This window comes from Gopherus evgoodei, chromosome 20, assembly GCF_007399415.2.
Source record: "Gopherus evgoodei ecotype Sinaloan lineage chromosome 20, rGopEvg1_v1.p, whole genome shotgun sequence".
Classification (NCBI taxonomy): Eukaryota; Metazoa; Chordata; order Testudines; family Testudinidae; genus Gopherus; species Gopherus evgoodei.
Window position 1 is genome coordinate 8,027,212 of NC_044341.1, and position 27,494 is coordinate 8,054,705.

General features: G+C 50.7%; 3 protein-coding genes across 3 annotated transcripts; 2 read left to right on the top strand and 1 right to left on the bottom strand.

Annotated features, from left to right (window-relative positions):
* Nucleotides 1–3,257: 3,257 nt before the first annotated feature.
* LOC115637513 (elongation factor 1-alpha 1-like) lies at nucleotides 3,258–7,619 on the bottom strand. Its single transcript, XM_030538813.1, has 8 exons — nucleotides 7,553–7,619; nucleotides 7,083–7,252; nucleotides 6,455–6,634; nucleotides 5,795–6,091; nucleotides 4,846–4,996; nucleotides 4,236–4,492; nucleotides 3,892–4,126; nucleotides 3,258–3,582 (listed from the first exon to the last, which is right to left on the bottom strand). The coding sequence occupies exons 2-8, from the start codon at nucleotides 7,224–7,226 to the stop codon at nucleotides 3,461–3,463; spliced, it is 1,386 nt and encodes a 461-aa protein (XP_030394673.1). The 5' UTR covers nucleotides 7,227–7,252; nucleotides 7,553–7,619; the 3' UTR covers nucleotides 3,258–3,460.
* Nucleotides 7,620–13,209: 5,590 nt separating this feature from the next.
* LOC115637512 (elongation factor 1-alpha, oocyte form-like) lies at nucleotides 13,210–19,653 on the top strand. Its single transcript, XM_030538812.1, has 8 exons — nucleotides 13,210–13,341; nucleotides 14,319–14,473; nucleotides 14,993–15,172; nucleotides 15,266–15,562; nucleotides 15,871–16,021; nucleotides 16,106–16,362; nucleotides 18,348–18,582; nucleotides 19,367–19,653. Exons 2-8 carry the CDS (start codon nucleotides 14,330–14,332, stop codon nucleotides 19,486–19,488), a joined length of 1,386 nt encoding a protein of 461 aa, XP_030394672.1. The 5' UTR covers nucleotides 13,210–13,341; nucleotides 14,319–14,329; the 3' UTR covers nucleotides 19,489–19,653.
* Nucleotides 19,654–19,848: 195 nt separating this feature from the next.
* On the top strand, nucleotides 19,849–25,971 carry LOC115637776 (cyclic GMP-AMP synthase-like). Its single transcript, XM_030539371.1, is given in 8 exon segments — nucleotides 19,849–19,944; nucleotides 20,847–20,928; nucleotides 20,931–21,062; nucleotides 22,223–22,518; nucleotides 22,738–22,969; nucleotides 23,402–23,656; nucleotides 24,307–24,397; nucleotides 25,515–25,971. Coding segments are annotated over 8 exon segments (1,641 nt in total).
* The last annotated feature ends 1,523 nt before the right edge of the window (nucleotides 25,972–27,494 follow it).

Sequence of the window (27,494 nt, forward strand, 5' to 3'; positions counted from 1 at the left end):
AAATGTCTAAGGATTCGGGGTTTCCCTGTGGGGCTCTGGGGTCCCCTTGGTGCTTGCAGAATTGAAGTTTAATTCGGGAAAGAAGGATTTCTCCCCCTTGGAGCTGCGAAGGTCCCCTCAGCCTGTAACTATAGCTGAGTTTGCTGGCAGCAGAGAAGGAAACAATTGCACCTTTTAAATGATGCTGTTGAGGTTTGAGTTCACGCCCCATTGACGTGAACAGCCCCACTCACCTCAATGGGGCATGACTGCAAAGAGCCCCATTTCAACAGTTAACCCTTTCACACTGCTGATCACCTGGGCCTGGCTGGAGCAGCCAGCTAATGTGTTTCTCCAGGGCAGGGGCTTGCTCCATGTGCAGGGCTGCAAGGGGTAAATGTATAAATCCTTGGCTGGTGTGAGATGTGTGATTTTGGGAGACAATAGTACAGAAGTGTGTGTCTGTCTGTCGCCCCCACCAGCACCACCCACACACTCACACTCACTCTCTCTCTCCAGGGTGACTGGCTGTCACAGGGAACTGAACCATCCCTGATAGAATAAATGTCCTGATTGCCAGCCAGTGTACAAATACTGGCCAATTTCCACCCCCCTTGGCCCCAGTTCCACCACCTGCAGGAGATCAGAACTGTCTCTGAACTCCAGGGCTTGGCCCATCTCTATACAACACAATGGAAAATAGTAGGTATGCAAATTTCCCCCCAAGCCCTCTTTCACTTGGTTCTGCCAATGCCCCTCCATTCCTGACCTAAAGACTCCTGCCCCACGTTCAGCTATGCAACTCATTTCTGGCCTTCAGCACCCAGCTCTTCCAATACCCCCCATCCTGATCTGTACCACTTCTGCAGTCTGACCCCTCCCATCTTCTGCTACTGCACCACCAATCCCACCCTCTAGCACATACTGCTGTCTCAATCCTTGTTCTGTGTACATGGCTTTGACAGGAGAGCCAGCAAGTCAGACCTCTAGGAGCAGCTGGAGCCAGGGCCACTGGGACCAACCCCCTTGTGCTTTGTGCAACACCTGTGTTTTCAGGAGGCATTTGTAAAAGCCAGTGGAGGTCCAGTTGGTATGGGAGACACAGGAGACAACTGTGGGTGTTAGATTGTGGTGTGAGACAGTCCCCACTAATCCTGTACAGAAATGATGGTCTTGAGGCAAAATATTATTGGGTGGAATTCTCTGGCCTGTGTACACAGGAGGTCAAACTAGATGATCGCAATTGTCCCTTCTGGCCTGGGTCTAGGTATCTACAATCCCTAGATCAGGCAGTGTAGAGGGACAATATACCCCCCAAACCATGCTGCTGCATGAAGGGATTGCTTCAAAAATACCTTTCACATTTTAAAGAGGCAGAGAATTAAATACCAGCCTGAGTGACACTGCCTTGTGCCTCAGCACTTCAGAGACTTACCCCTGGGCTGGAGACCATGCAGAGCCATCAGGAGCAGGTCCTTTCTACACCCTGATGCTATGCTCCAACTGAGAAAAGCTGCAGGATTATCCCCTCCCATCTCACTAGAGAGGAGGGTGGTTGTGACCCCCTGAAAGCTGCTCGTCACCCCCCATTTGAGAACTCAGGCCCCTAAATGAAAGGGGTGACGATTATACCCTGTAACCCCTGCAAGGCTAGTAACAGTCCTTCCAGAGTCATGGGTGCTGGAAGAAGACAAATGGCCTCTGGATGGGGGCAGGAGGGATTCTTACCCCAATTGCTCCTCCCCCGCTGTGAGAAATTAGTTTTAGAAAGAGGAGGGATGGCAGTTAGCCAGGCACTCGGCTCTGAGAGGGCCCTGTACAGCTTAATGGGGTGAAAATCATAAATACCTGCAGCGCTGCACTATCTGAAGCCGAGTGCTTAAAATTAACTGTCCCTTGAGCCCCCCTGCTTGTCTAGCCCCTCTGCTGCCACAGAAATGGTCAGCTGGCCAGTTCGCCCTCCAGTGAGGAATAGCCTCTCTCAGTGGTGTCCTAGTACACGTGGACTTTTAGCTGGGAACAGAGTCAAGCCAAGGGCCAAGATTTTCAAGTGACTCCAGAGGCTGCGTGTCCTACTGGAGACACGGGAAAGGAGCCGGATTTTCAGCACTTTCTGAAAGTCCGTCCCCTTTGACTTGAGCCAACTTAAGCACTCAGAAAACAGAGGCCCCCACTCAGGCTCCCACAGTCACTTTGGATGATCTTAGCCAAAAAGTTTATGTTCAAAGAGCACAGGCCACTGACCTGCAGCATTGGAGGAACTGCCAATGCCTTGCCATGCCAACAGACTGACTGGCATTCCTAGAGGGAAGCTAAGAGCGTCTGTATCCCAGCCCTCTACCAACTCCCTTCCTGGAACAGCAGGGCTAGAAACTTTAGGTAACAGCACTGCATTCGCCACTCATGGTGTTAGGCCTGACCCCACTAGGAATCATAATTGAAGCTTGAGGGGTTTTTTATACAGCTATTTAACTATACCTGTTAGTATAGCTCACTGACAGAGCGTGTTAGGTTTCCAGAGTAAGTCACTAAAACTTAACTCTTTCCTTCATAGTAGACTAACCTCTTTCCTCTAAGGTTGTCACCATGTAAACTCTGCCTCCCTCTTTTCAGAGAGGCTCAATCTTGGTCACTGCTGTAGCCTGACTGCCACACCTTACCTGTGATTCATTTCTCGGGGGAAGTTAGAGGCGCTTTTATAATGCTTGAGAGGCTATGGAATAGGTACGAGTTGGAGAAACAGGTTTGTTCTCAGAGAGCTAACAGGCACATTTAACATCTCACTGAAGAGTTTTGACATCTGCCACCCACCCTCTGTCAGTTTAGCCTTACATCTTTAACGCTTATTAGAGTGGCTAAGGGCTAATCAAGAATGGGGCCCTCCTGGGCCAGTTAGAGATCAAACATAGTAGACAGCCCCTGTCCCAGGATGTTGACAGGCCAAGTTCCAGGCTCCCTGCTTAAGAGGTTGTGAATTGTGTTGCATCTTTAAAATGGACTAGAACAGATTAGACTACAAAGCAGCCCTGGCAGTTGGTTGTCCACCATCTGGTTGATACAAGAACCAGATGCTTTGAAGACAAGCATAGTGCTTACTCCCTACATTATACTCTACATGCAGAGAGTATAATGCATAAAACGTCTGTTAGTCTATAAGGTGCCACAGGATTCTTTGCTGCTTTTACATGCAGAGAGTGACTCCCAGCTGAATTAGACCAAACCACTGAAGCAGAAATCATCATTTATTCACACCACCAGTGAGCAAGTCAAGGGAAAAATAAAACCCACATGTGCAGCCCAATAAATGAGAAAAAGACTCCGCTCATCTTCCTTTCCTTCGGAAGCTCTTCCAGTGTGTCTTACTGCTCAGGCGCCAGTCCTGGATAAGTGAGTCCAGACATTGATCTGCGATTGTGGGGGGCTGGGAACCCACTGTTGGTGCCTCTGAGCATGCTGGCACATGGTGACCTTGGAGGAGAATTCACTTCTTACTGGCCTTCACTGCTGACTTGGTGACCTTGGCAGTTCCACCAGCTTTCTTCTCAACAGCCTTGATCACCCCTACAGCCACTGTCTGCCTCATGTCACGAACAGCAAAGCGACCTGCCGGAGAAGGAACACCAATTAGACAAAGACAAGGACAGAGTAGGAGACTTCCTGGATATTGGGAGGAGTTTCTATGCTAATGACTGGAGTTTGGTTTGTGGACTAATGCCTTGCAGAAGTATTTTATTACTCAAGCCAGTGAAGGGGTAGGTACACATTTACCTCCCGTTGCTATGGAGAGCAGCTATCTAAGAGCTGAATCCTAGCATTAGTTGTCTTAGATCAGAGTTGCGGTGTTAGGACATGTTCAGACAGACACTCATCAAGAGCCAGACTTGAATCAATACAAGGATTATGAAATCTTACCAAGAGGTGGGTACTCAGAGAAGCTCTCCACACACATGGGTTTGCCAGGAACCATCTGCACAATGGCAGCATCCCCAGACTTCAGTGCCTTGGGACTGTCCTCCAGCTTCTTGCCAGACCTGCGGTCGATCTTCTCCTTCAGCTCCGCAAACTTGCAGGCGATGTGAGCAGTGTGGCAATCCAGCACTGGGGAGTAGCCAGCGGCGATCTGGCCAGGGTGGTTCAGGATGATGACCTGAAGAGAAAGAAGGGGAGGGGGTGGAATTCAAAAATCAAGCGACTGGTCACATTTCAAGGAGACCGGTGGGCAGCAATAGGTATTTTACAGATCCCGAATCACTGACCTGAGAGGTGAAGCTACCAGCCTCCATGGGAGGGTCGTTCTTGCTGTCTCCAGCCACGTTCCCACGCCGGATGTCTTTCACAGAGACGTTCTTCACGTTGAACCCAACGTTGTCACCCGGCAGCGCCTCTGCCAGAGCCTCGTGGTGCATTTCCACCGACTTCACCTCCGTGGTGACATTGGCGGGGGCAAAAGTCACAACCATGCCGGCCTTCATGAAGCCAGTCTCCACGCGGCCCACTGGGACCGTTCCGATACCTGGGGAGACACGTGCTGGTCAGTTTGGTGTTAATGAGCTAAAACAAGGTTACATGGGGAGAGGAAGGAATTGGAGATGCAAAGAGCGGATGATCTCTGCTTCTTGCTTCAGCATCCTCTGTCCAGAGGCCCCATTCAGCCTTTTGGCCATTAAGGGGAAATACAGCATGGCCAAGAGAGGGCGTGACTGAGTCTCTATCCCAGACATTCAGTAGGAAGGTGTTCCTGGTCCATGTGAGCCACAGTTTAGGTGGAATTACATCACTTAAAATGGCAGCCACCATTTTACATGTTCCTTTATGGGGAGAGTTCTGTTGTCCCAGCCCTGCTGGGAAACGCTCGTCCCTACTCACCGCTGATCTTGTAGACATCCTGCAGGGGCAGGCGGAGGGGTTTGTTGATGGGGCGGGAAGGAGGGATAATGGAATCCAGGGCTTCCAGCAGTGTTGTACCAGAAACGTTGCCTTCCTTCCTCGTAATGCTCCAGCCTTTGAACCAAGGCATCTGCAAGGTATGTATGAGGGGAGAGGAGATGATTGTAATTGACAGCTCACAAGTCACCTGCAGAGCTTGGGTGAACTTGGCAGCAGGTCCCAAGCACTCCAGTTCTGACAGATTCTCTTTCCTACCCCCAAAAAAGTTTCAGCTAAGCAGAGATGCATCCCTTGTGATTTGTGAAAATGAACAAGAAACAGATCTAGGCTTAGCCTCAGGGGTGAAACTTACAGAACTTACTAGTACACCTGGAGTCCTAGGGGGTGGTCTCACCCAGAAGAGGCATGGCCTCTCAAGATTTAAAGGCCCTGGGGCACAGGCTGTGGCTGGGAGTCCCAGGGCCTTTAAATCACCCCTGGGCTCCCAGCTGCAGAGGTGGAGTTAGGCCCCAGCCCGGCTGCCAGAGCTGTGGGGGGGATTTAAAGGCCCAGGGCTCCCTGCAGCAGCCAAAGCACTGGGCCCTTTAAATCCCCGCTGTGGAAGCCAGTGCAGTCTAGGAATTTAAATGCCTTAGAATAGAATATCAGGGTTGGAAGAGACCAGCTTACGTTCACCTCTGCTTAGCCTCCATCATGTCATGAAATCCGAGCTCAAGGCAGTGAGATAACGACAGTCCAATTTAGAGAATCTCAGAGAGCCAGTGTCTTATTGCAACACGGAGCCCAGCAGTAGTAACTTTAAGCTGAACTCATTTCAGTTTACAAACACCCATTCTCTCCAGCAGTAAGCCAGTCCCCATCCCATCCCCCCAGAAGTCTCCACACCTCTCCGCTATAGGGGCCATGTAGAAACAGGTAGGCTACTCACATTGGCACTGGCCTCCAGCATGTTGTCCCCATGCCAGCCAGAGATGGGCACGAATGCCACAGAGGCTGGGTTGTAGCCAATCTTCTTGATGTAGGCGCTCACTTCCTTGGTGATCTCCTGGTAGCGCTTGCCACTGTAAGGGGGCTCCGTGGAGTCCATCTTGTTCACCCCAACGATGAGCTGCTTCACCCCCAGCGTGTAGGCCAGCAGGGCATGCTCCCGGGTCTGCCCGTTCTTAGAGATGCCAGCTTCAAATTCTCCCACGCCAGCCGCCACGATCAGCACCGCACAGTCAGCCTGGGGAGGGAAATGGGCCATGAGAACAAGTTCATAGTGGGAACAAGGGGACCGGTAGGGATGTGACAGACCTAGGTACCCTACAGATAAAGGAGAGCCTCTCCACCCCCCACTCCACTCCCCCCACAAAAAAACTGTCTCTCTCAGGAGGGACTGGCAGCCCTTCCCTGTATAGACCTAAAAGCTGCAGCACCACCCCACACCTCGAGCCCCATGCATCGAGTGGCAATATTATTCCTTGCAATGCTAAGGTCACAAGACTTGTTTGCCGTTAAATTAGGGCTTTATTGGGATGCCACAAGGCCTAGCCGCAAACCCAGTATAATCAGACTCTTCACAGGGGTTTGACTGCCCAGCCCATACCTGAGAGGTACCAGTAATCATGTTCTTGATGAAGTCTCTGTGCCCAGGGGCATCGATGATGGTGATGTAGTACTTGGTGGTCTCAAACTTCCACAGGGAGATGTCGATGGTGATCCCACGCTCCCGCTCGGCCTTCAGCTTATCCAGCACCCAGGCGTATTTGAAGGAGCCCTTGCCCATCTGCGTGGGAGGAGACAGACACTGGTTACAGCAGGGCAGGCCTGCTGCTGTTGGAAGCTGCTACTGGAGAAACAGGCACAAGCCAGGGACAATCCCTCCCAGCAAGGGGTGTGAAATGCAGGAGGGGGGGTGTAAATATTTGAAGCAGATTCCCCCCGCCTGGAAGGGGACGCCTGCCCCAGCAGAGTCTGTTCACCGCAGAGCAATATACTAGGTGCAAGTACAGGGAACCCAGAGGTAGGCGCATGGTCCCTGCTCTAGGGCAGGTGGGGGCAGGCATGGGGCAGTGTTCACCCCCCACCCCATCATAAGCTGGTTACACTGCAGCCTAGAAAAGGGCCAGATTCTCCAACCCCCACAGGGCCGAACACCTTTTGGGAGGTCAGGGAGCAAGAGGGAGGCCGCTGGGGCGATTGGGGGGGTGCAGGGGAGTCAGAAATGCCCCCACCTCAGCTGCCTCCTTCTCGAACTTCTCTATGGTTCGCTTGTCGATGCCCCCACACTTGTAGATGAGGTGCCCGGTGGTGGTGGATTTCCCCGAGTCCACGTGGCCGATCACCACGATGTTGATGTGGGTTTTCTCCTTGCCCATCGTGCCGGACGGAGCGCGAGCGGGACCTGCAGGGCAGACCGAGTTACCGCAGAGCGATTCGCGCGGAGCCACTCCGGTGTGACTCCGGAGTAACAAGCCAGCGTCACACCGGGGGGACACAGCAGAGCACACCCTGCAGCCAGACACATTGGTAGGGGCTCCGATCCCCCGGGCTAGAACCGGAGCCCAGCCCTCCCGCTTCATTCACACCAGCCAATTCGGATCGAGCGATCGCTGCCAGCCTACCCTCTCGCGAGCGGCCTTAGAGCAGTGCGGACTGGGCGCCCTCTCCCCAGCCCTGAGGGCCCCCCCAAAACCCCGTTTACCTCCAGTCACGTTGCCCTGATCCGTCTCCAAACAGCAGCCCCCAGTCCGGCCGCCCGGGGCTTTTAAAGAGCCCGCGGGGGAGGAGCCGAGCGGCCGGCCCGGGGCTGCACAAAGCGGCCTCGCCCCACCCATTGAGAGGGACTGATTCAATTAGACCCCGGTCCCTGGCCGGCCCCTGCGGCGGGGGGCACTTCCCCCCTCCCCTCCGCACGCACATAACTGGGCCCCTCCCAGCACCCCCCTTCCCCAGGCTCTGGGGGAGTCGGGCTCTGGGAGCTACACACGGGGAGGGTTTGGCAGGTGTATAACCCCCCCCATCCCCATCCACCTGGCCCTGGCAATTCCCCCCCAGCCCTGCCCTGCTCTTCCTCTGCTGCCCAACCCCATCTCTGGCTAGTCCAGCTCCTGGGAACATACACCCTCCCCACCCAGTCACAGCTCTGCCAATGCCCCCCCAGTGATGACCCCCAGTACCATTACCTCCCCGCTCCCATTACAGATGGGGAAACTGAGGCACAACGCAAGGTAATGACTTGTCTAAGGTCACCCAACAGGCTAGGGTAACAGTATCCACTAGGCAGCCCTGTCGCCACTGTGTACTGCGGTGGGCGGGGGGGAGGCTGTTGGTACAGGGACCCTGACCTTGAGGAATTCAGGCTTAAACATATTGCCCTAAATGCAAATGAGCCCAGAACACTGGGCGACGGTGTCAAAAAATCAGACTAAACCAGGGGTGGGCAACCTATGGCACGGGTGCTGAAGGCGGCACTCAAGCTGATTTTCAGTGGCACTCACACTGCCTGGTCCTGGCCACCGGTCCGCGGGACTCTGCATTTTAATTTTAAATTAAGCCTCTTAAACATTTTAAAAACCTTATTTACTTTACCTACAACAATAGTTTAGTTATATATTATAGACTTATAGAAAGAGATCTTCTAAAAACATTAAAATGTATTACTGGCACGCAAAACCTTAAATCAGAGTGAATACATGAAGACTCGGCCCAGCACTTCTGAAAGGTTACCAGCCCCTGGACTAAACCAAGAGTAAAATCTCAGAACACCGAAGAGATTCCTTTCCCCTCCTACCCAGCACATTGTGCCTCTGGAAGAATTAAAGGCAAGAAAGAGGTATTTTATTTCATTTCTTCAGCCTAGTTTCTTTTTTAGATTGTTTTTATTCCCAGAGCTGCAGTGGGGAGTGAGAGAAAAGCCTGGCTCAGGTCCTGGAAATGAGCAGATGCTGGAATATGCCCCACAACCTGAGGCTTCAGGATCTCCATGTGGAGTTTTGGGGTCTTCTCTCTGCCCCCCCGCAAATGTTTTTTGGAGAATCCAAGTTTCAATTTAAACAAAGGTCCCTTCAGCCTGTGATTGAGCCAGAGGCCTTGGAAGACACTCAGAGAAGTGTGAAATGCCCCATTCACCTCAACTGGATATGCACTTTCTCACCTAAATAGCATCATCCAGAAGTGACAGCAGAGTTAACTCCTTCCCTGCTGGTCACCTAGCTAATGTGCAGCTCCAGGGTGAGTACATTCCTGCCTAATGCATTTTTATACGGAAAGGCTGCAAGGTGCAAAGCTGTAAGTACCTGGCTGTTCGATGAGCGATTTGATTTTGGGGATCTCAGCATGGCACTGCCCCTTGCCCCTCCCCAGGGGACAGCAATGCCCCAGCTTTCTGCAGAGGAGGTTCCCCAGCCAATATTAAAACACTGTTGCCCAGTTGTTTACGCTATTAACAGGCTACCTAGCCAGTCTCCCCCACTCGCCCCCATCATCCCCCTGCTCCGAGTCCCCCTCCCCGCACACACACCCTCTTTTTGCTGGGTGGGACCTAACCTTTGGGTCAGTGGTTTGAGTCTGGCTCAGGGCAATGGCAGCCATAAGCTTTGTGGCTGTCCAGTGACTGTAGAATGGGTTCTGTGAAATGTGCCATCCGGGGGTCTCTGTACATTTCTCAGCAGACAGGGACCTGTATCACAGTTTGCCTCCTCCCTCTTCAGAGTGGCCAACGACTGAATGGGCCATGGAGAGGAAAAGATGGTCGGGTGCCTGGGATTCGGCAGATCCTGCTCTGCCACAGAACTCTTGTGTGACCTTGGGCAAGTCACGTTGTTTCTCGCTGCCTCAGTTTCCTGCCTGTGCAATGGCATAACAGCAGTTCTCAGATACTACAGAAATGGGAGCCATACGAGTGCCTAATATAGGTGGCTAGAGGCCAAGCCTGAAGTGTGGGGGAGCTTGCCTGGCCATTGCTCTGCCTGTGCTGGAGATAAACAGAGGACTTCAATTTCTGCTCCTAATTTTTACAGGGGAATATGGTAAAGGATACATGCAGGGCCTTAGTCCGTCTCCTCCCCATCTCTGACCAGGCCCCTCACTTCCCCCGCTGTCAGTGGCAATGTGGGGTGGCCATATGTCTCCTTGGGTGCAGTTAAGCTGTCTTTGCCACTGGTTCCAGAGGGCTGCACGTCTGGCCCCAGCTCTGCCTTCACTTTCAAATCAAAGAGTGGGGTTGGGTGATCTGCAGAGATGATGCCTCCGAGAGGAGAATGGCAGGGGGGCTGTGCACTGTGGTTGATGGCACTGGGATAGATGTTGGAGTGAATTCATGTCACATGGATGTTGCTCAGTGACACTTGGAGATCTCTGGCCCAAGGGGTTAAAAGCCACAGTCCTTCCTTGGCCAGTGAGTGCCTGCAAAGCGACTGCGGGCAGGGGCTGGTTCATTTTAACAAGGCTTTGTTCATGAGTGGTGGGGCAGGGTGCAGGGCTGTGAAAAGGCCCCATTTAACACACCCGAGCAAGGAACAGGCTCTGTTTGAAGCTGATCTCCCCCTCTGATGCGATTAGAGAGTTTATCAGCCCTCCTCTTGCTTCCCCTCTGCCACTAGCAACCACTCTCCCCTGTCTCTCTCAAGCAGACCACTGGAGTCTCCCTGCAATGTCTCTCTGTAATGTATAGCAATTGCCAGAGCAACTCTGTGTGTGTGTGTGTGTGTGTGTGTGTGTGTGTGTGTGTGTGTGTGTGAGAGAGAGAGAGAGAGAGAGAGAGAGAGAGAGAGAGAGAGAGACACGTAGGGAAGAGATTAATCTTCCCCCAGCAACTCCAGGCTTTGGGATACCCCCTGCAGCGCTGCTAAAGAGGACAGTGCCTTCTCCACATTTGGGGATCACTCTGTTTGTTGAGTTAGGCCTGGGAGCAGCCTCCCGGTACCGACTTGGATCTAGGCTCAGATTGCTGCTAGAATATCTCTGTATAATGAGCCAAATCTGAACCTCGTGGCACCTGGCTACAGGCCCAGATTTATGAGTATTTGGATCCAGAGCACTGGTTCTGCCCATCGTAGAGATAAAACGTTGGGATTTGGTCCCATCTTGAACAGCACTGGACCACTGGGGCTGGAGCTAGCCACGTGTCTGACATGAGCCACTGAATGGCCATGGTAACAAAATTCAGGAACTACTGAAATGCTGTATTCACACCATCAACCTATAGGGAACAAGCCCTGTGCCACAATCAATCCCCTGGTATTGCTCACAGTGGCTCCAGTTTTGACCTGTGGATGGCCAAGCTGATGTCAGTGAGGCCAGGACAGGGGTGGGCAAAGGCATTTTTATGTCAAGCATCTTAGCAAAATCATAAGAACAAAAAGGCCAGACTGGGTCAGACCAAAGGTCCATCTAGCCCAGTGTCCTGTCTTCTGACATTGGCCAGTGCCAGGTGCGCCAGAGGGAATGAACAGAACAGGTAATCGTCAAGTGATCTATCCCCTGTCACCCATTCCCAGCAATCTTCTAATAGGATATTGGTATTTCTCCATGTATTGGCTAATTGCTCTTGTATAGTCTACAGAAAGTGCCATGTGCTAGGAAAGTAAGTTTCTATCTGAAACTGGCAGGAGAGTTGAGAGTATATTTACCCACACTGGAAGTTGGCCAGGACACCAGGGTTAAAAAGAGGGGAAAGTTTTCATCCATAGATTTCAAAGCACTTTAAAAAGGAGGTCAGTATCTTTATTCCAGTGTTATGTGCAGGGAAACTGAGGCACAGAGACGCAGTGACTTGCCCAGCCAGGCCCCTCATTCTCTTTCTTTCCATATGGGATCACTGCTCCAAAACTCACAACCTCCCAGTCCAAAATGAGGCACTGTAAGTGGCAATATATCTAGCATTTGCCCCCACTTGTTTCACTTCTCATTCAAACAATGGCAATTGAGCAATTGTTTTAGTACTTTCTTAAAGGGAAGAGCACCCCCTACTGGAACACTGGCACCTCTGTGTTCATAGAAGTTTTCCTATCCATATACAGAGCACACACTTCTCTGCTGAGCTGATATAAAATCTGTGACCAGTCTAGCCAAAGGGGAAATAGCTGCAAGCTAATAGCACCTCTGGGGGCAGTTATAAGTGGTCAGTAATAAAGCAAGCCTGTTCTCTGGAGTGACACTCTGGTATGTTTCCTAACACGGCCTGGCAACTGCTTTCAGTGTTATGTGTCTGCCAACGACTATGAAAAAGTGTCTGCCTAACACAATTAGTGCTAAGGGACTAAATTTAATTTCCCTTTCTCTGTCTCTTTCACAGCTAGCCTCAGATCACACTGGGTCCTACATGAAGTAGAGGCCTTCATACTTCCTGCCAAGGTTCCATAGAACAGCAGCTGGCTGTGTTAGCAGTGTGATCTCATGCTTGGAGGAACAGTACAAACCTCAGCAAGTTAGGGCCCAGATCCTCAAAGGTATTTAGATGGCTCATGGCTGTTAGGAGTGAGGCACCTAAATACCTTTGTGAATCTGAACCAAGATGTATATGTGTTTATTGTTATTCTATAGCCTTTATTAGTTTGAGTTTATTTATGATAATGGCTAACTACTTATATATCTTTGCATATGTAGAATGGGAAAGACATGCCAAGCCGCTAAAAAGAATCCCTGGCCTGAAGTCAAAGGGCCCAGGCCTGCAGCCCACTGGCCTTGACCCTGCAAGATGCTCCACGCAAGCAGACACTCCAGCACCCCTGGGGAACAGCTTTCAGAATCAGGTTCACAGGGCTTCTCAAATAAGTAAGAACTGAAATAGGGGGCCCTCTGCATAGGCAGGCCCCTGTGAAGACCCAGTAAAGTCAATGGAGCCCTCTGGGATGCATGGATGAGTTTGCAGGATCAGGGTCTGAAGCTATTTATTACACCCCATTATTTCTCCTTCTTTCTCTATTGATTCATCTCTTTTGATTTCTTCACCTATCTGAGTCCTTAATGGCCTGTTATTATTCTGTAATATACTTTATTATTATAATTTATAGCCATAGCTATTTACTATTCTTCCTCATTTTCTCATCCTCGCTCTTTATTACTCTATATTGATGAGACCTCATTATGCATCTTTCTCTGGCTTTACAGATGAGTCCGGCTCTGTTGATTTCAGCCCTGACTCTGCTCCCATTAGCCTTTATCTCTGTTAATTAGTATTCATCCCTCTGCTGATGTGGGGCTGAAGTGAGGCCTCTCAGCCCCTCCCCAGACCCAGGGCCCCCTGCTGGCTCCCTAGCACACTGACAGTAGGGGAAGGGAGGGACTTAATCTACCTTGTTTATCCCTTCCACGTGTTTCTCTCCATGTGGTTCCAAGGGGGCGTAGCTAACCAGCTCGGAGTCAATGATTGGTGCTGGGCATTCGGAAGGGGCGTGGTTAGATTGGTACCCGCTCCCGGGCTAGGTTTAAAGGGGCTGGGAGGGGCCGCCTGAGTAGCGTAGCTGCTGTCCTCCCTGGGCTGCGAACCAGGTAAGCACCAGCCGGGTAGGGTTTGGGGTCGCTGCTGTGCTTGGGCTGGGGGTTCATAGCTGGGCTTCTCCGTGCCCAGTTGTGAGCTTCCCTGGGATCCTGGTCTTTTCCCTACTCCGTGGGCTAAAGAGGGGACATCCCCACCCTCCGGTGGGTGGGGAAGGGGAAGTACCTGCCTTGATGCCTCTGGCAGGGGGTGTTTCCTTCCCAGTAGTCAGTCTGGGCTAGGAATAGGATAACTGGCCTGACACACCTGCTCATTGACTTCCTGAGTGAGGGACTACAGCTGTTCCCTTTGCCCCTCCCCTCTATTTGTTCTACTGTACTGGCACAGCAAAGGGCTCAGCCAGGGGCCCTCCCACAAGGATGCAGGTGCTGTGAATTAGGCTGAAGGGCAGTCACAGGAGGCTACTGTTCTTGCAGGTTCACTTGCTAGAAGGCACTCCGTGCTGGCTACTTGGCAGCAGTTCAGAGGGCCTGGTTGCCGCTGGGAAGGGTGACCTGATGTTCTGACTTTTATAGGGACAGTCCTGATTTTTGGGTCTGTCTTGTATAGACTTCTATTAACACCCACCATCCTCCTCACAGACACACTGTCCTGAGTTTTCACATTTGCTGTCTGGTCACCCTACTGCTGTGGGGGGAAGAGGGGTGGTGACAGAACTTCCTCCAGGAGCTGTGTCTTGTAGCTAACATGGCGAATGCTCAGGCAGCCTGGTCAGTGACCACAAACTCCCCTAGTCTAGTTGCTTCTGGTGCCTATTTATGTGGGACCAGTGCTCTCCAAGCAACTCTGCTCACTCTCTACCTTCTCCATTCACTTAGAAACCTGGTCCCAATTAAACCTGTACTTGGCAATAAGCATACATCCTTGCTAGCTTGAGGTGGTTCTGGGTGGAACAGAGCTGAGCATGGTCCTGGGGGGAGAGGGGTTGTGTGGGGGCCAGGGAGCCTGTCTAAAGCCCTCTCTGTCATAGAAACCAGCACCATGGGGAAAGAGAAAATCCATATCAACATCGTGGTGATCGGCCATGTGGACTCTGGGAAATCGACCACCACTGGGCACCTCATCTACAAGTGTGGGGGCATTGACAAGAGAACCATTGAGAAGTTTGAGAAGGAGGCAGCTGAGGTTGGGACAATGGAGCCAAGCAGGCTGGCTCAGGAGTGCCTTTAATGCACTCTGAGGTTGTGTGGTGTTGCTGCCAGATGTGTGGCTTGGTCACTGCATAAGTTTTGACTTTTAAAGCCATGAAATCTAAACCTCTGGGGGTGGGGGAGAAGAAGGTGCCATGTGTTTGGGGCGCATTAGCACATCTGCTGCTCCAAGGCCCTGTCTACACTAAGGAAGCTTGCATCAGTGTGACTATACTGATAGGGTAACTGTCTCTAACATTCCCTTTTGCAAGTCACCCCCCCCCCCGCCCCGCACCAAATTGTACAGCTATCAATGGAATCATTGGCTGTAGACTGGGGATGGATCTGACCCCAATTGTTAATGGCAGTTCTAATAAACCCACTGGAATCCCACTTGCAAACAGCACCTCAGTTAAAGCAATCTTGTGTTGAGGGGGAGATGGGTGCTGTTCCCTAGTGACTACTTGTACCCACCCCTAAATACCTAGTGTAACTGGTGCCTCCTCCTATGCAGATGGGCAAGGGCTCCTTCAAATACGCTTGGGTGCTGGATAAGCTGAAGGCTGAGCGGGAGCGTGGGATCACCATCGACATCTCCCTGTGGAAGTTTGAGACTACCAAGTACTACATCACCATCATCGATGCCCCTGGGCACAGAGACTTCATCAAGAACATGATCACCGGCACTTCTCAGGTACAAACTGGCCCTGCTCTGGCTGAAGGTGAGAGGTACTGAAGCAGCTAGATCTGTGGCATGCTCTTATACTGTGTCCCTTCCCTACCCCAGGCTGACTGTGCGGTGCTGATCGTGGCGGCTGGCGTGGGAGAGTTTGAAGCTGGCATCTCTAAGAACGGGCAGACCCGGGAGCACGCCCTGCTGGCCTACACGCTGGGGGTGAAGCAGCTCATCGTTGGGGTGAACAAGATGGACTCCACGGAGCCCCCTTACAGTGGCAAGCGCTACCAGGAGATCACCAAGGAAGTGGGCGCCTACATTAAGAAAATTGGCTACAATCCAGCCTCTGTGGCATTCGTGCCCATCTCTGGCTGGCATGGGGACAACATGCTGGAGGCCAGCGCCAAAGTAAGTAGCATTCTTGTTTCTGCATGGCTCACGGAGGCCAGATCTGAGTGCCAGGATGGAGTGATGGGCTGGGAAAGCTGCACAGACTGCATGGGGATGGGGGAACCCCACTTTCAGCCAGGGATCTAAGTTAGGATCTGGGGGCTCACATAGCTTTATTTCTTCAGAGTACATTCAATATTAACTTCCAGACTCTATTCCTTACTGGGAGAGGCAGTTTCGAGCAGGGTGGGCACAGGTACCTCCTAGGAGACACCTGGCACTCTCAGGCCCTGCCTAGCTTGAGTCTTACATCCTGTCTGTTGTAGATGCCTTGGTTCAAAGGCTGGAAGATTACCCGGAAGGATGGGAATGCTGCAGGCACCACTCTCATGGAAGCTCTGGATTCCATTATCCCTCCTTCCCGCCCAATTAACAAGCCACTCCGTCTGCCCCTGCAGGATGTCTACAAGATTGGTGGTGAGTGTGGAAGGGAGGAGCTCACTGGGCATGGTAGCTCCTTATCTGGGCCACCCAACTGATGCCACTGTCTCTATTCACCAGGTATCGGAACGGTCCCAGTGGGCCGTGTGGAGACTGGCTTCATGAAGGCCGGCATGGTTGTGACCTTTGCCCCCACCAACATCACCACAGAGGTGAAGTCGGTGGAAATGCACCACGAGGCTCTGGCAGAGGCCCTGCCGGGTGACAACATTGGGTTCAACGTGAAGAACGTGTCTGTGAAAGACATCCGGCGTGGGAACGTGGCTGGAGACAGCAAGAACGACCCTCCCATGGAGGCTGGTAGCTTCACCTCTCAGGTCAGGGATGCAAAAACAACAGGATTTGAGTGATTAGGAGTCGGTCCTGGGTGGAAGGCTGTAGGAGGCTGTATCTCATGCTAGTCCAGTCTGCAAATAAGCACTGCTGTTTCCAAGGCTACCATATGCCTGTACAATTGCTTCCACCACTCTATTCGCATGGAGGTGTCTGCCATGGCAGCTGAGTGGAAGAGGAGACACATGGCTCTCCCAGCCTGCACAAGAGTAATTGGTGCCATGCCCTTAGGTCAAATTAGCAAGTCTGGGGCTAATGCCTTCCCCCTCTTCCTGTGAACTGAAAAAAGGGAGGTGTGGGTGGGGTGGCGGTATGTGTGGTATGTATTTCTTGCCCTTAAGTTTCTCTTCCACCCTACCCTGCCTTGCACCAGTAACCACATAACCCCTAGCTCCCCTCCTTCCCACCTCATATCCATTTCGCCACTATATCATTGGTGCCATTAGTCTTGTGCCAGCACATCTTCATGGCAAGAGGCTCCTGAGCAACAGCTTTCCCCCTGTAGCAGCTAAATAGTCCAAGAACCACCTGAAGTTAGCTAGAGCTACTACTGACCACGGCTCTCCTCTAACGCTGTTCTCTGCACGGTGGCCACCCCTAACAGACTGCTTTGGGGGAGAGACCTGGAGAAGGCCTGCTGTGACAGCTAGTCATGTTAAGAACAGTTACTGTAGGCTTCATAGCCCTAAGGTCAGAAGAGACCAATAGGATTGTCTAGTCTGACCTCCTGTGCAACACAGGCTGCAGAGTCTCACCCACCCACTCCTGCAACAAACCCCTGACCTATGTCTGAGCTACTGGAGTCCTCAAATCATGGTTTAAAGACCTTTTTTAAGGTGCAGCAAATCCTCCAGCAAGTGACCCCCCCCACCCCCATGCTGCAGAGAAGGAGGAATAAAACCCAGGGCCTCTACCAATCTGCCCTGGATGAAAATTCCTTCCTGACCCAGATATGGTGATCAGCTAAACCCTGAGCATATAGGTAAGACTTGCCAGCCAGACACCCAGGAAAGAAACTCTGGAGGGGGGGGGGAATCAAACATCCATTACAGCCCATTGACTATTAGCAGTAAATATGCCCAAAGATCAATTTAATTGCCAAAATTAGGCTATCCCATCATACCATCCCTCTAAACTTACCAAGCTTAGTCTTGAAGCCAGGGATGTCTTTTGCCCCCATTGCTCCCCTTGGAAGGCTGTTCCAGAACTTCACTCCTCTGGGGGTTAGAAACCTTCATCTAATTTCAAGTCTAAACTTCCTGATGGCCAGTTTATATCCACTTGTTCTTGTGTCCACATTGGTACTTAGCTTAAATAATTCCTCTCTCTCCCTGGTATTTATCCCTCTGATATGATTGCTGTACAAATATTCCCCCAGCTTTCTTTAGCTTAGGCTAAATAAGCTGAGCTCTGAATCTCCTTTCATAAGACAGGTTTTTCCATTCCTCAGATCATCCTAGTAGCCCTTCTCTGGACCTGTTCCAGTTTGAATTCATCATTCTCAAACATGGGAGACCACAACTGTGCACTGTATTCCAGATGAAGTGCCTTGTATAATGGTACTAACACCTCCTTATCTCTACTGGGATGCATTAGGCAAGGTATTTCCAAGACCACCTTAGCTTTTGTCTATTCCTCTCCAATTTTACTGGGTGGATTGTAACCTCTTCAGGACAGGGCCAAGCTTCTCACAGTTGAGGTTTGCTACCACTAGGCAACATGGATATTTATTCTTGCTTTCAATCTCATCTCTGGGAAGCTAGATGGTGCCTGTGACAACAGAACTAGCCTGCACAAGTAAGTGACAGAACCAGTTCATCTTAACTACACCAGATTCTAAGATGGCTTCTGAAAAGCTTAATCCTTGGGTCCCTGCATAGCCTTCCCATCAGGGCTTCCCCCAAGAACAAATGAGCAGGAGAACCTTCTGCTTCTCAGTTAGGCTTCCTAACCATCTCCTCCCATGCAGGTCATCATCCTGAACCACCCAGGCAAGATTGCAGCTGGCTACTCCCCAGTGCTGGATTGCCACACTGCTCACATCTCTTGCAAGTTTGCAGAGCTGAAGGAGAAGATTGACCGCAGGTCTGGCAAGAAGCTGGAGGACAATCCCAAGGCACTGAAGTCTGGGGATGCTGCCATTGTGCAGATGATTCCTGGCAAACCCATGTGTGTGGAGACCTTCTCAGAGTACCCACCTCTTGGTAAGACTCTAATGGACGGGGTAAAGTAGGTACTGCCCTCTAGCACTGGTACATCTGCCTTAACCAGGTAACTAACTCACTGTGATCAATGTAGATCACTAGACACTAGCAAAAGTAAGTTCCCTATTGACTTGAGCTGACCTGGGTCCTGGCTCTGCAGGGAACAATAGTAGCCAGTAAAAGTGCTGCCCTCTGACTTCATGGGAATCTGTTGGGAAAACCAGCATAACACAAGAATTAGGGGTCACCAAATGAAATTAATAGGCAGCAGGTTTAAAACAGTGTTTTGTTTGTAGGGGATTTCATTCTCCTCCCTACCCCCTTCACACAATGCAGTCAACCTGTGGAACTCCTTGCCAGAGGATCTTGTGAAGGCCAAGACTAGAACAGAGTTTTAAAACAAAACCTAGATAATATCCTAGAGGATAGGTCCATCAATGGCTATTAGCCGGATGCAGGGGTGGTGGCTCCAGCCTGATTGCCAGAAGCTAGAAATGGATCATTTGATTCCCTGTTCTGTTTATTCCCTTTGGGCCACCTGGGATTGGCTGCTGTTGGAAGACAGGATACTGAGCTAGATGGACCTTTGGTCTGACCCAGTATGGCTGTTCTTAGCACATGCCCTCCAACCTAGGCCTAAATCATCAGAGGCTAGACTAGGCCCTGCTGTAGCTGAGAATGAGCTACAGTAAAGAATTGTTGGTAAGCTGTCTCCAAAAGAGAGCACCTCATGGGCTGAACAGACAAAGGAAAACAACCACTTAATGCTCCTCTCCTCTTGCAGGTCGCTTTGCCGTTCGTGACATGAGACAGACGGTGGCTGTGGGTGTGATCAAGGGGGTAGAGAAGAAAGCCAGTGCAGCTGCCAAAGTCACAAAATCAGCTGTGAAGGCCAGTAAGAAATGAAGACTGGGCAGCAGCAAAAATCACCATCTGGACTTGTACAGCACAGATCACTGAGCCTCAGCAAAAGGCACTAGCAGAGCCATGGGTGGGATGGGTCTGCCTGACCCCTTGCACTTTAACTTTTCTAACTGTCCTCACTGAATAAACGGCCCATTTAAAAAATGACCATGGCTCTGTCTGTCTGTAATGCTTCCGCTGGAGGGTGTTCTGGGGTGATCTGACATGCCCTCTTGGCAAACAGCAGCTAGCATTGGGTGGAGAGGCCCCATAACTACAACCAGTGTGCGGGAGCAATAGATCCTATCAGCTGTCCCATGGAATAGCATTTTTCTGTCCCCGCACCACCATTCAGCAGGTAGAATGTCTTGGCTTCAGCCTTCTCACCCAGGAATACCTGGACTGCGTGGTTCCGAGTGGCAGTTTGAAGGGGGCAGTTGGTGGGTGCTGGAGCAAGCAGTAACAGGGCTCCAGTGGAGGGACATAGCATCAGATGCTCACAAGCAGGACTGATGAGAGGTACAGCAGGAGGGGAGGGAAAGCCCAAAGTGGGAGAAACCTCATCAAGAGCCCCTGAGCATCTCCTGGTATTGTGGGTTTGAATTGCTTGGAGTCCTTGATGGAGAAAGCCCTTCAGAGGTGACCACGTGCCTGTGAGGACATGTGGGGTGGAAAACTGGGGGGTGCAAGTTAGTGAGGCAGCCTCAGTGCCAGTCACTACCCACTCCAAGCTGGATGCTTAACCAGGCACCCCTAGCTAGTGCTGGGAGGGGAAGGGTCACGAAAGAGGCTGTTGCAACAGTACCTTGGCTGGTGTTGGTCACTGCACTCAATGACAAGTCAGTGCCAAAAAGCCCACACTCCAGCATCAGTTCCTTCTCAGGGGGGATTTTCCAACAGGGAGGGGTTAGCTGAAGAGTGGCCATTTGATCCTATGAGAGCTGCGTTACCTTCTATGTAGGGATCACTCTCTTCTGACAGAAGGAGGCTCTATCTACTCACCTTAACAGAAGAGGTGACATGATCAGTCTATGTATTTACTACATAGCCATTCTCTTTGCCCCCCGCTCCTTTTTATTTTATTTATTTATTTTTGGCATGAGCTCTTCAATCTAGCAGAGAGAACACCAGCCAGGAGCTGGAAGCTGAATCAAAACAAATTCAGCCTGGAAGGCGTACATCTCCAACAGTAAGGGCAGCTCTCCATTGGAGCAACTTAACCAGGGTCATGGTGGATTTATCCATTGCTGACCACTTTTAAATCAAGATCTGCTTTGGCATTAGTTTGGGGGAGGCCTCTCCTCCATGTTATATGAAGAACCTTAAAATGTGGCTTAGAGGGTGTTATGGCACCATTTTAGCCAGCAGTACTAGATCTAGAAACCACAAACCCAGTTTTTGCAGCCAGCCAGCGAGCTCTGTCCCCATTAGAAGCAGCAGAATCTTCAGAGCGAGGAAGCAGTGGAACCTAGACACTTTAGGCTCCCATGCTCCAGAGACCTCCCAGCGGCTCCGGAGCCTTAGCACCCAGAGCAGGTGGAAGGTGGAGTTGGACAAGCTCCACAGGGAAGCTGCAGGTCAGGGAATTTCCATTGGACCTGCACTGTTTGTAAATGGTCATTCAGAAACGTTCCAGGCTTCACCGTTTTTCAGTTTGATGATCTCACAGCATGCGGTGGGGTAGCTAGATGACATGGGTTACTGTCCTCCCCTCTCCCTACTCTTTAGGATTTGAGGCAGTTGGGTGGATGAGTCAGCTCTGGGATCCCAACTTAGGAGCCCCACACCTTTCCCATATTGGACTTTTAAAAGTGCAAGCATTTGGCTGACTAAGAATAGCACCTGCACTTAAACTAATTCAGCTAAAAGTTTTCCAGGCCAATGATCCTCAGGTTTCAGGGTATAAACTGCTCACCAGCTGAGGTCAGGAGGAAAGTACCTTCTGTGGTAAAATACTGTACAATAGCTGAGTCTACGGTAGGTGGGAATGGAGTGATGCTTTTTTGGAAGTATCTACTGCCAGAGACAGGGTCCTGGGTTAGATGTCCCCCACTCCCACAATATGGTAATCCCTACATTCCTGATGAATCCAGCACTATGGGAGGAGAGTGTCCTATTACCGCAAAGCCATGGACCTTCTCCTTGTCATTAGCAGTGTCCTGTAAGTGCGCTAGGCACTGCAGCCGCAATGAAGGTGGAGATCAGCCATGCCAGCATAGCTTCTCTTCTGACTGGTCTGAATTAACAGAGGTGCAGCATCTCGCAGTACAAAACACACACATCAGCCTTCCCTTAGACTGAGATAAAGGCATCCCTGACCCTGTTTACTCCAGCTGACCTCACAGATCTGATCTCGTTTTACTCCTTTTTCCCGCTCCCTCTGCTCAGCCAACTCCCACTGTTCCTTTTCGCAATCTTCCCACTGACCACACGAGAGCCTTCTCCTCGGCCTTACCCGCTGTCCAGAACTGCTTCCCCACATTTTCAACTCCACCATCACATTTCAAGTCTCCTTTCTCTTTCACTCCTTAATTTCTCTTTCCTCCAAAATCTTTTCCGACAGTTTGTAAGACTGATGCTGCACAAAACGAGGCCCAGCTCCTCCCCCTATTGGAGTTTATCAAGGGAAGAAGGATTGGGACTAAACTTGCTTTGGAGAAGCCCTAGCAGCATGGTTTGATATGGAGGAAGATGGCTGAACTGCCAGGGATCTCTCATCTCTAATGTTTCCCTTTAGGAGACCTGGGGCAGGTCTATTCCCAAGATGCCTCTGCTGATCTGAGTGAGAAACCAGGGACCTCAGCGGCAATGCGAACCTTTCAAGACTGGAAGAAAGACAACCTCAGCCAGATTAAAGACAGGGCAAAGTCCCGCCGCCTGAAACAGCTGGATGTGGCCAAAGCAGTCGATCTTCTCCATGCCTTCTTCCACCAGTTCTGTAGCTACCTGAATGAATGTCCCGAGAGACCCTACTTCAGGGACGTGAGAGAACTGACGTCGGGGAGCAGCTACAAGGTAACAAGGGGAGGGAGGGTAGGCGGTGGGGGCAGTCAGAGCCTTCTAGGGCGACAGCAGCAGGGAAAAGGGGAGGTAGGAGGTCGTTAGAGAGTTTGGATCAGGGAGGGAATGAAAGCAGGAAGGAGGGATGAGAAGTGAGAAGGGATGGGATCAAGGGAGGGAGTGGAGGAAAGGAGAAGGGGGGATTAGCCTGAAAAGAATTCAGCATCATCTCCAGTAGGAGACTTTCTACAGCTCTTGCACCCGAATGAGTTTGATGTGCTGCTGAGCCTGCAGATTCCAGATTATATTCAGTACACTGAGGTGGAGGGGTACGATGGGCTCTTCTACACCCTGACTCTGCTGAGAAAGTCACGCAGCTTTCCAGCCGCCTTCCTGCTGGAGGACGGGCAGACTGTGTCCCCAGGGAACATCATGGCTGAGTTCCAGCAGCACTTGGATCAGTTCATCAAAGTATTCTACTCAGGTGAGTGTCCCTGTGCTGGGGCTATCTGGATCCCCCCTTCCATCCTGACCTGTGACATCTCCCACTCTTCCAGGCCTGAGTCATTCTTAAAATAGCAGCAGCTGCAGCGTAGCTCAGATGGGGGCTAGGCTGAGACCCACAAGCTCATTTTCACATGTGATCTCAAGTAGGATTTGAACCCAGGTCACCAGAGGTGAAAGGCTGAAGTATTAGGCCCTTGCGGATCCTTCACACTGCACAGAGCCGAGTGAGCTGGACTCCATCTTCTGGGGAAAGCTGTGGGTTCCCCACTAGGAGTCCTTCCCTAAGGGATTTAGTTGAGTTTCTGGTGGGTTTGGTTTCTTTGGCCGACATTGATCTAAACACAAACAAGCCCCTTGATGAATTAATGCCTCTTTCTAAGCTCTCTCATTTGTCTGTCTGGTGTCTCAGTGCCTTTTCCTGGATGGCAGATGAGGCTGGAGAAGAAAAAGCAGAACAGCCCAGCGGTGCCCCTGGTGATGGTGGACAACCGAGGTGACATGTTCATGTCTATTGACCTTGTCCTTGCTCTGGAGATCTCTGGCCAATGGCCCAGTTCAGATGACAAAGGGATGGACATCAAGCAGTTGTTGGGGGAGAAGGAGCCATATCTGAGGAAGACCCTCTATTTCATTGCTAAACAGGCCCCTGGTCAAGATAACAAAGGTAACTTCCTCACCACAGCATGCTCTCCTGGGAAAGTGCTTAGGGATTGAGTTGTCGGGCTGAGGCCTGGGGAAGGGTGAGGTAGTGGGCAGAGCTGGGACAATGAACACCCCTTCAGGAGAAGGAACCCACACAGCCCACAGGGCCAATGCCCCCTCCTCTCTGCCAAAGCCGCCCCTACATTCTCTGTCCCACTATGGTAAATGCACTGGCCTTAAGCTAGTCTCCCAGAAGAAAAGCTGCAGAGAGTAAGCAGATAGTATCTCTAGCCTCTGGTGGGGTATGCAGTGCTGAGACAGGGCTTTTGTGTTCTGGAGACCTTGGTGGAGCCAATACATAACATGTACTGAGGGGAATGATGTCTTCCCCCTTTTCCCTTCAGTTCAAGTCCTCAACCTAGAGCCACCCCACAAGGGAGCAGGAGGAAGAGTGAAGAAGCCCTGGGAACCAGATAGGGATGGGGGTGAGCCAGTGGCCTGGGGCTGTTTTATGAGCTTCACAGTTAGGGGTGACTTCTCAGGCAACACTGGAACCAAAAATACATTACAAATGATCCTACTTCCACACCATCTGCACAGTGTCCTCTGCTGCCCTGGCTTCTGCCCAGCTGAGGGGGGCGTAGGCTGACACCAGGGTTGCTGTTATTTCAGAGACCTGGAAAATTTCTTTCTCTCATGTGGAAAAGGAGATTTTGAAAAGCCACATCAGCACCCGGAAGTGTCAGACGATCATGTGCCGCAGGTACGTGCATGTGGCAAACCACTGCCACACCAAGTATGTCTGCAAGGCTGGGAAGCCAGGGCTGGACCAGAGGTCTTTGTGTCCCTCGATCCGGGTTGAGACAGGTCAGACTAGCATCAGCACTGTAACTTCATGTTTTGTTGGAAATGGTTTAATTTCTTTGCCCTGGAAACTCTGACTTGAAACTGGACCCTCTTTTGTTAAGCACTTTGAGATCCTTGCATAGAAAGTGCTATGGAAATGTAAAGCATTGATTGCTATCAGCTGGGAGTCTGAGTGTCTAGAACACTGGGCTGGGAATCTGGACTCCTGGATTCTATTCCTCACTCTGCCACTGGCTCACTGTGGGGCCTTGGGCAAGTCACAGCACCAGTCTGTGCCTCAGTTTCCCCCCATCCCCATAAAATTGGGGCAATGATCCTGATTTGTGTGAAGTGCTTTGGGATCCTCAGCCAGAAGGTGCAAACGAAGTATCAAGTATTATTAATGAACTTGATGATGCATTTGAGTATATTCATTTCCCTTTAGAGCTAGCCAGGCGTGATCCATGCTCAACTTCTATCGAAAGTAAAAGACCTGAGACTTTAATAGCGTACTGAATAACAACCACCAACAACTACGGCGCTAAAAAGGTCGATACTGAAATCATTACTCTGTCACTTGCTTCAGCTGCATTACCTCCCCTCTTCTCCAAGCAGATCTCGTTAATTAGAGCCCAATCCTCCAAACACTATTACTGAGCATAATGCTTACTTTTCTGAGGAATCCCACCTGTCAAGGAGACTGCTCATGGTATGCTTGGCAGAAGCATTTGCAAGATTGGGCCCATTGATTGTCAGGTCTCTAGGGCAGGGACCTTGGGCTAGATTCTGCTCTCAGTTACCCCTGCATAAATCCAATGTTGCTCTATTTAACTTCATTCACTTACTCTGTGGGAGCAGCATTTGTCCCCTTTTTTACATTCCTGTAGGTCAAATGCCTACCACACTGTGGCCCTTAGTTGGGCAAAATTCCCACTGAGGTCACAGCCTGAATCAAAACAGAGTAAGGAGCTTGGGATTTGACCCAATAGGAACAGAAATTGCTAATGCCAAGAATGTGGCTGTCCCCTCTCTAGGCTAGAATGTTTGCAGATGCTGGAAAGTCTTTTGGGAGCCCTGAAGACAGAGCACCCCTTGGAACTGGCTACTTTGAGTTCCTACCATGCTGAGACTTCTTTCTTTCACACGCTGCTGGAATGGAAGCAGGACCAGGATGGGAACCCCTCCAGTGTTGCTCACTGTTTTGAAAGGGTCCGGGTCAATTTCATTCAGCAGGTGGCAACCGCTCATCTGCCTCATTTTTTCATTCCCAAATGCAACCTGTTTGGCCCGAAATTCTTTCCGCCTAATAACTTGAAGTTTCTACTGGCGCGCTTAAGAGAGAGGCAAAAAAAGAAGCAGTCAACCACTGTGTCTCGAAAGAAGAAGGTCGGAGCCCTTCCACTGCTGGATGCTGATATGAGCTGGCCCCTAATGATCACTGTGGGTCTGATGGTTCTGGTGTCGATTGGACTCTCCCACTTCGGGTCATAAGGATTCTGAGCGTCTACCTTTCCAGTTGTAAGGTCTGAAGGGGCCTGCTGGGATGTTAATTGTTAGTGAGGGTGGCGGGGTGGTGGTGCTAGGAGCTGTACAATCTACCACATTGCAGGACCCAGTTATAACACCGCTGTTCCTCAGACATGATAAAAACACACCCTTTAACATGTTTAAAGTGTGCGCCTGAATCAGGCACCTTTGCAGGGATCTAGCCGGGTTTAGGAGTATGGTAATAATAACACAATTCCATCCTGTCTATGCTACAAGACCAAACCATATTTTAACTGTGGTCTAACGCAGTCCTGCAACGTGGGCACTTTGGAAAGCTTAGCTACGCTCCAAATAAATCTGCTTGCTGATGAATCCAATACAGTATATTATTTTAAAACACAATAAGCAGATGTTGCTTTGTGTGTTCTGTCCTCCTGGAGGTAGGTCTTGTCTACACTTAGTGAAGACACTACCTACGCCAACGGGAAAGCTTCTCCCATCAGCGTAGGTACTCCTCCTCCCCAAGAGACGGTAGCTATATCCATAGGAGAAGCCCTCCCGTAGCACTGTCCAAATCTGGATTTCAGTTGGAATAACTGCGTTGCTCAGGGGTGTGGCTTTGTAGTGCAGACCAGGATTTACTACACCCAAAATTCATTAATAGCATTTCTCCAAGTCTCTGCCACTCCCTTTCCGGCTGCTGGTACTGTGGAATCACCAAATCTCAGAACCCAGCCTCAACAGGATTTGAAACACGAAGCTGGCATTTTATGCACTGGCCGACACTCTCTTTAGTTACTAATCACAAAAGCTGAAAAGTATTTTAGCCACCCTAATTTTTCCACTTCAGTAACAAAAATATTGCAAATGGATCCAGAACTGGTGTGTGATGTAATGTAAAGGGTTCTTTGTCAGGCTGATGTTTGGCCTCTGACCTTTTCTGGCGGGGCTGTGCTGTTATGCTCCCAGCCTGGCGCCTGTGTCACTTCTCGTGATCTGTCCTGAAGGTTTTCCTTGTAATTTCCTGAAAATGAAAAATAAAAATGGAAACAAAGGTTTGAGATGTTCCAGCCTGAGTTGCCTGGATGATGCCAAGACAACAATGATTCTCTTCTCTCCAGTAATCTACCTGTGCTTGTATCACGCCGATTGCCACTCAGTACCTGTCAAGGATTTAAAAGTAACAACAATATTCTCTCTCTTCCTGCCCAGACTGTAGGGGGAACGGCCTATGAGTTTGGAGAGTGTGTTGTGTTTAAGTTAGTGCCCATTGTGGTGGTATCTGGGCTCCTTAGAAGGCAGAAGCAGAGCCACTGGAGAGCTGTCTGAGCCTCCCATCCCCAGCGAGATCCTGTTTTCTATACCTAAAAATGATCCACGATTTGTCTAAATTCAGCAGTCAGAAATCACAAGCCCGGCAGCAGCGCAGGTGGGGGTGTCGCACTGCGGAGCACCACAGTGGGTGGTGGCCACTGTTCTGTAGCACTGGGCAACTCCAGCTTATGGCTCCCAGCTGTGCCAGGTGC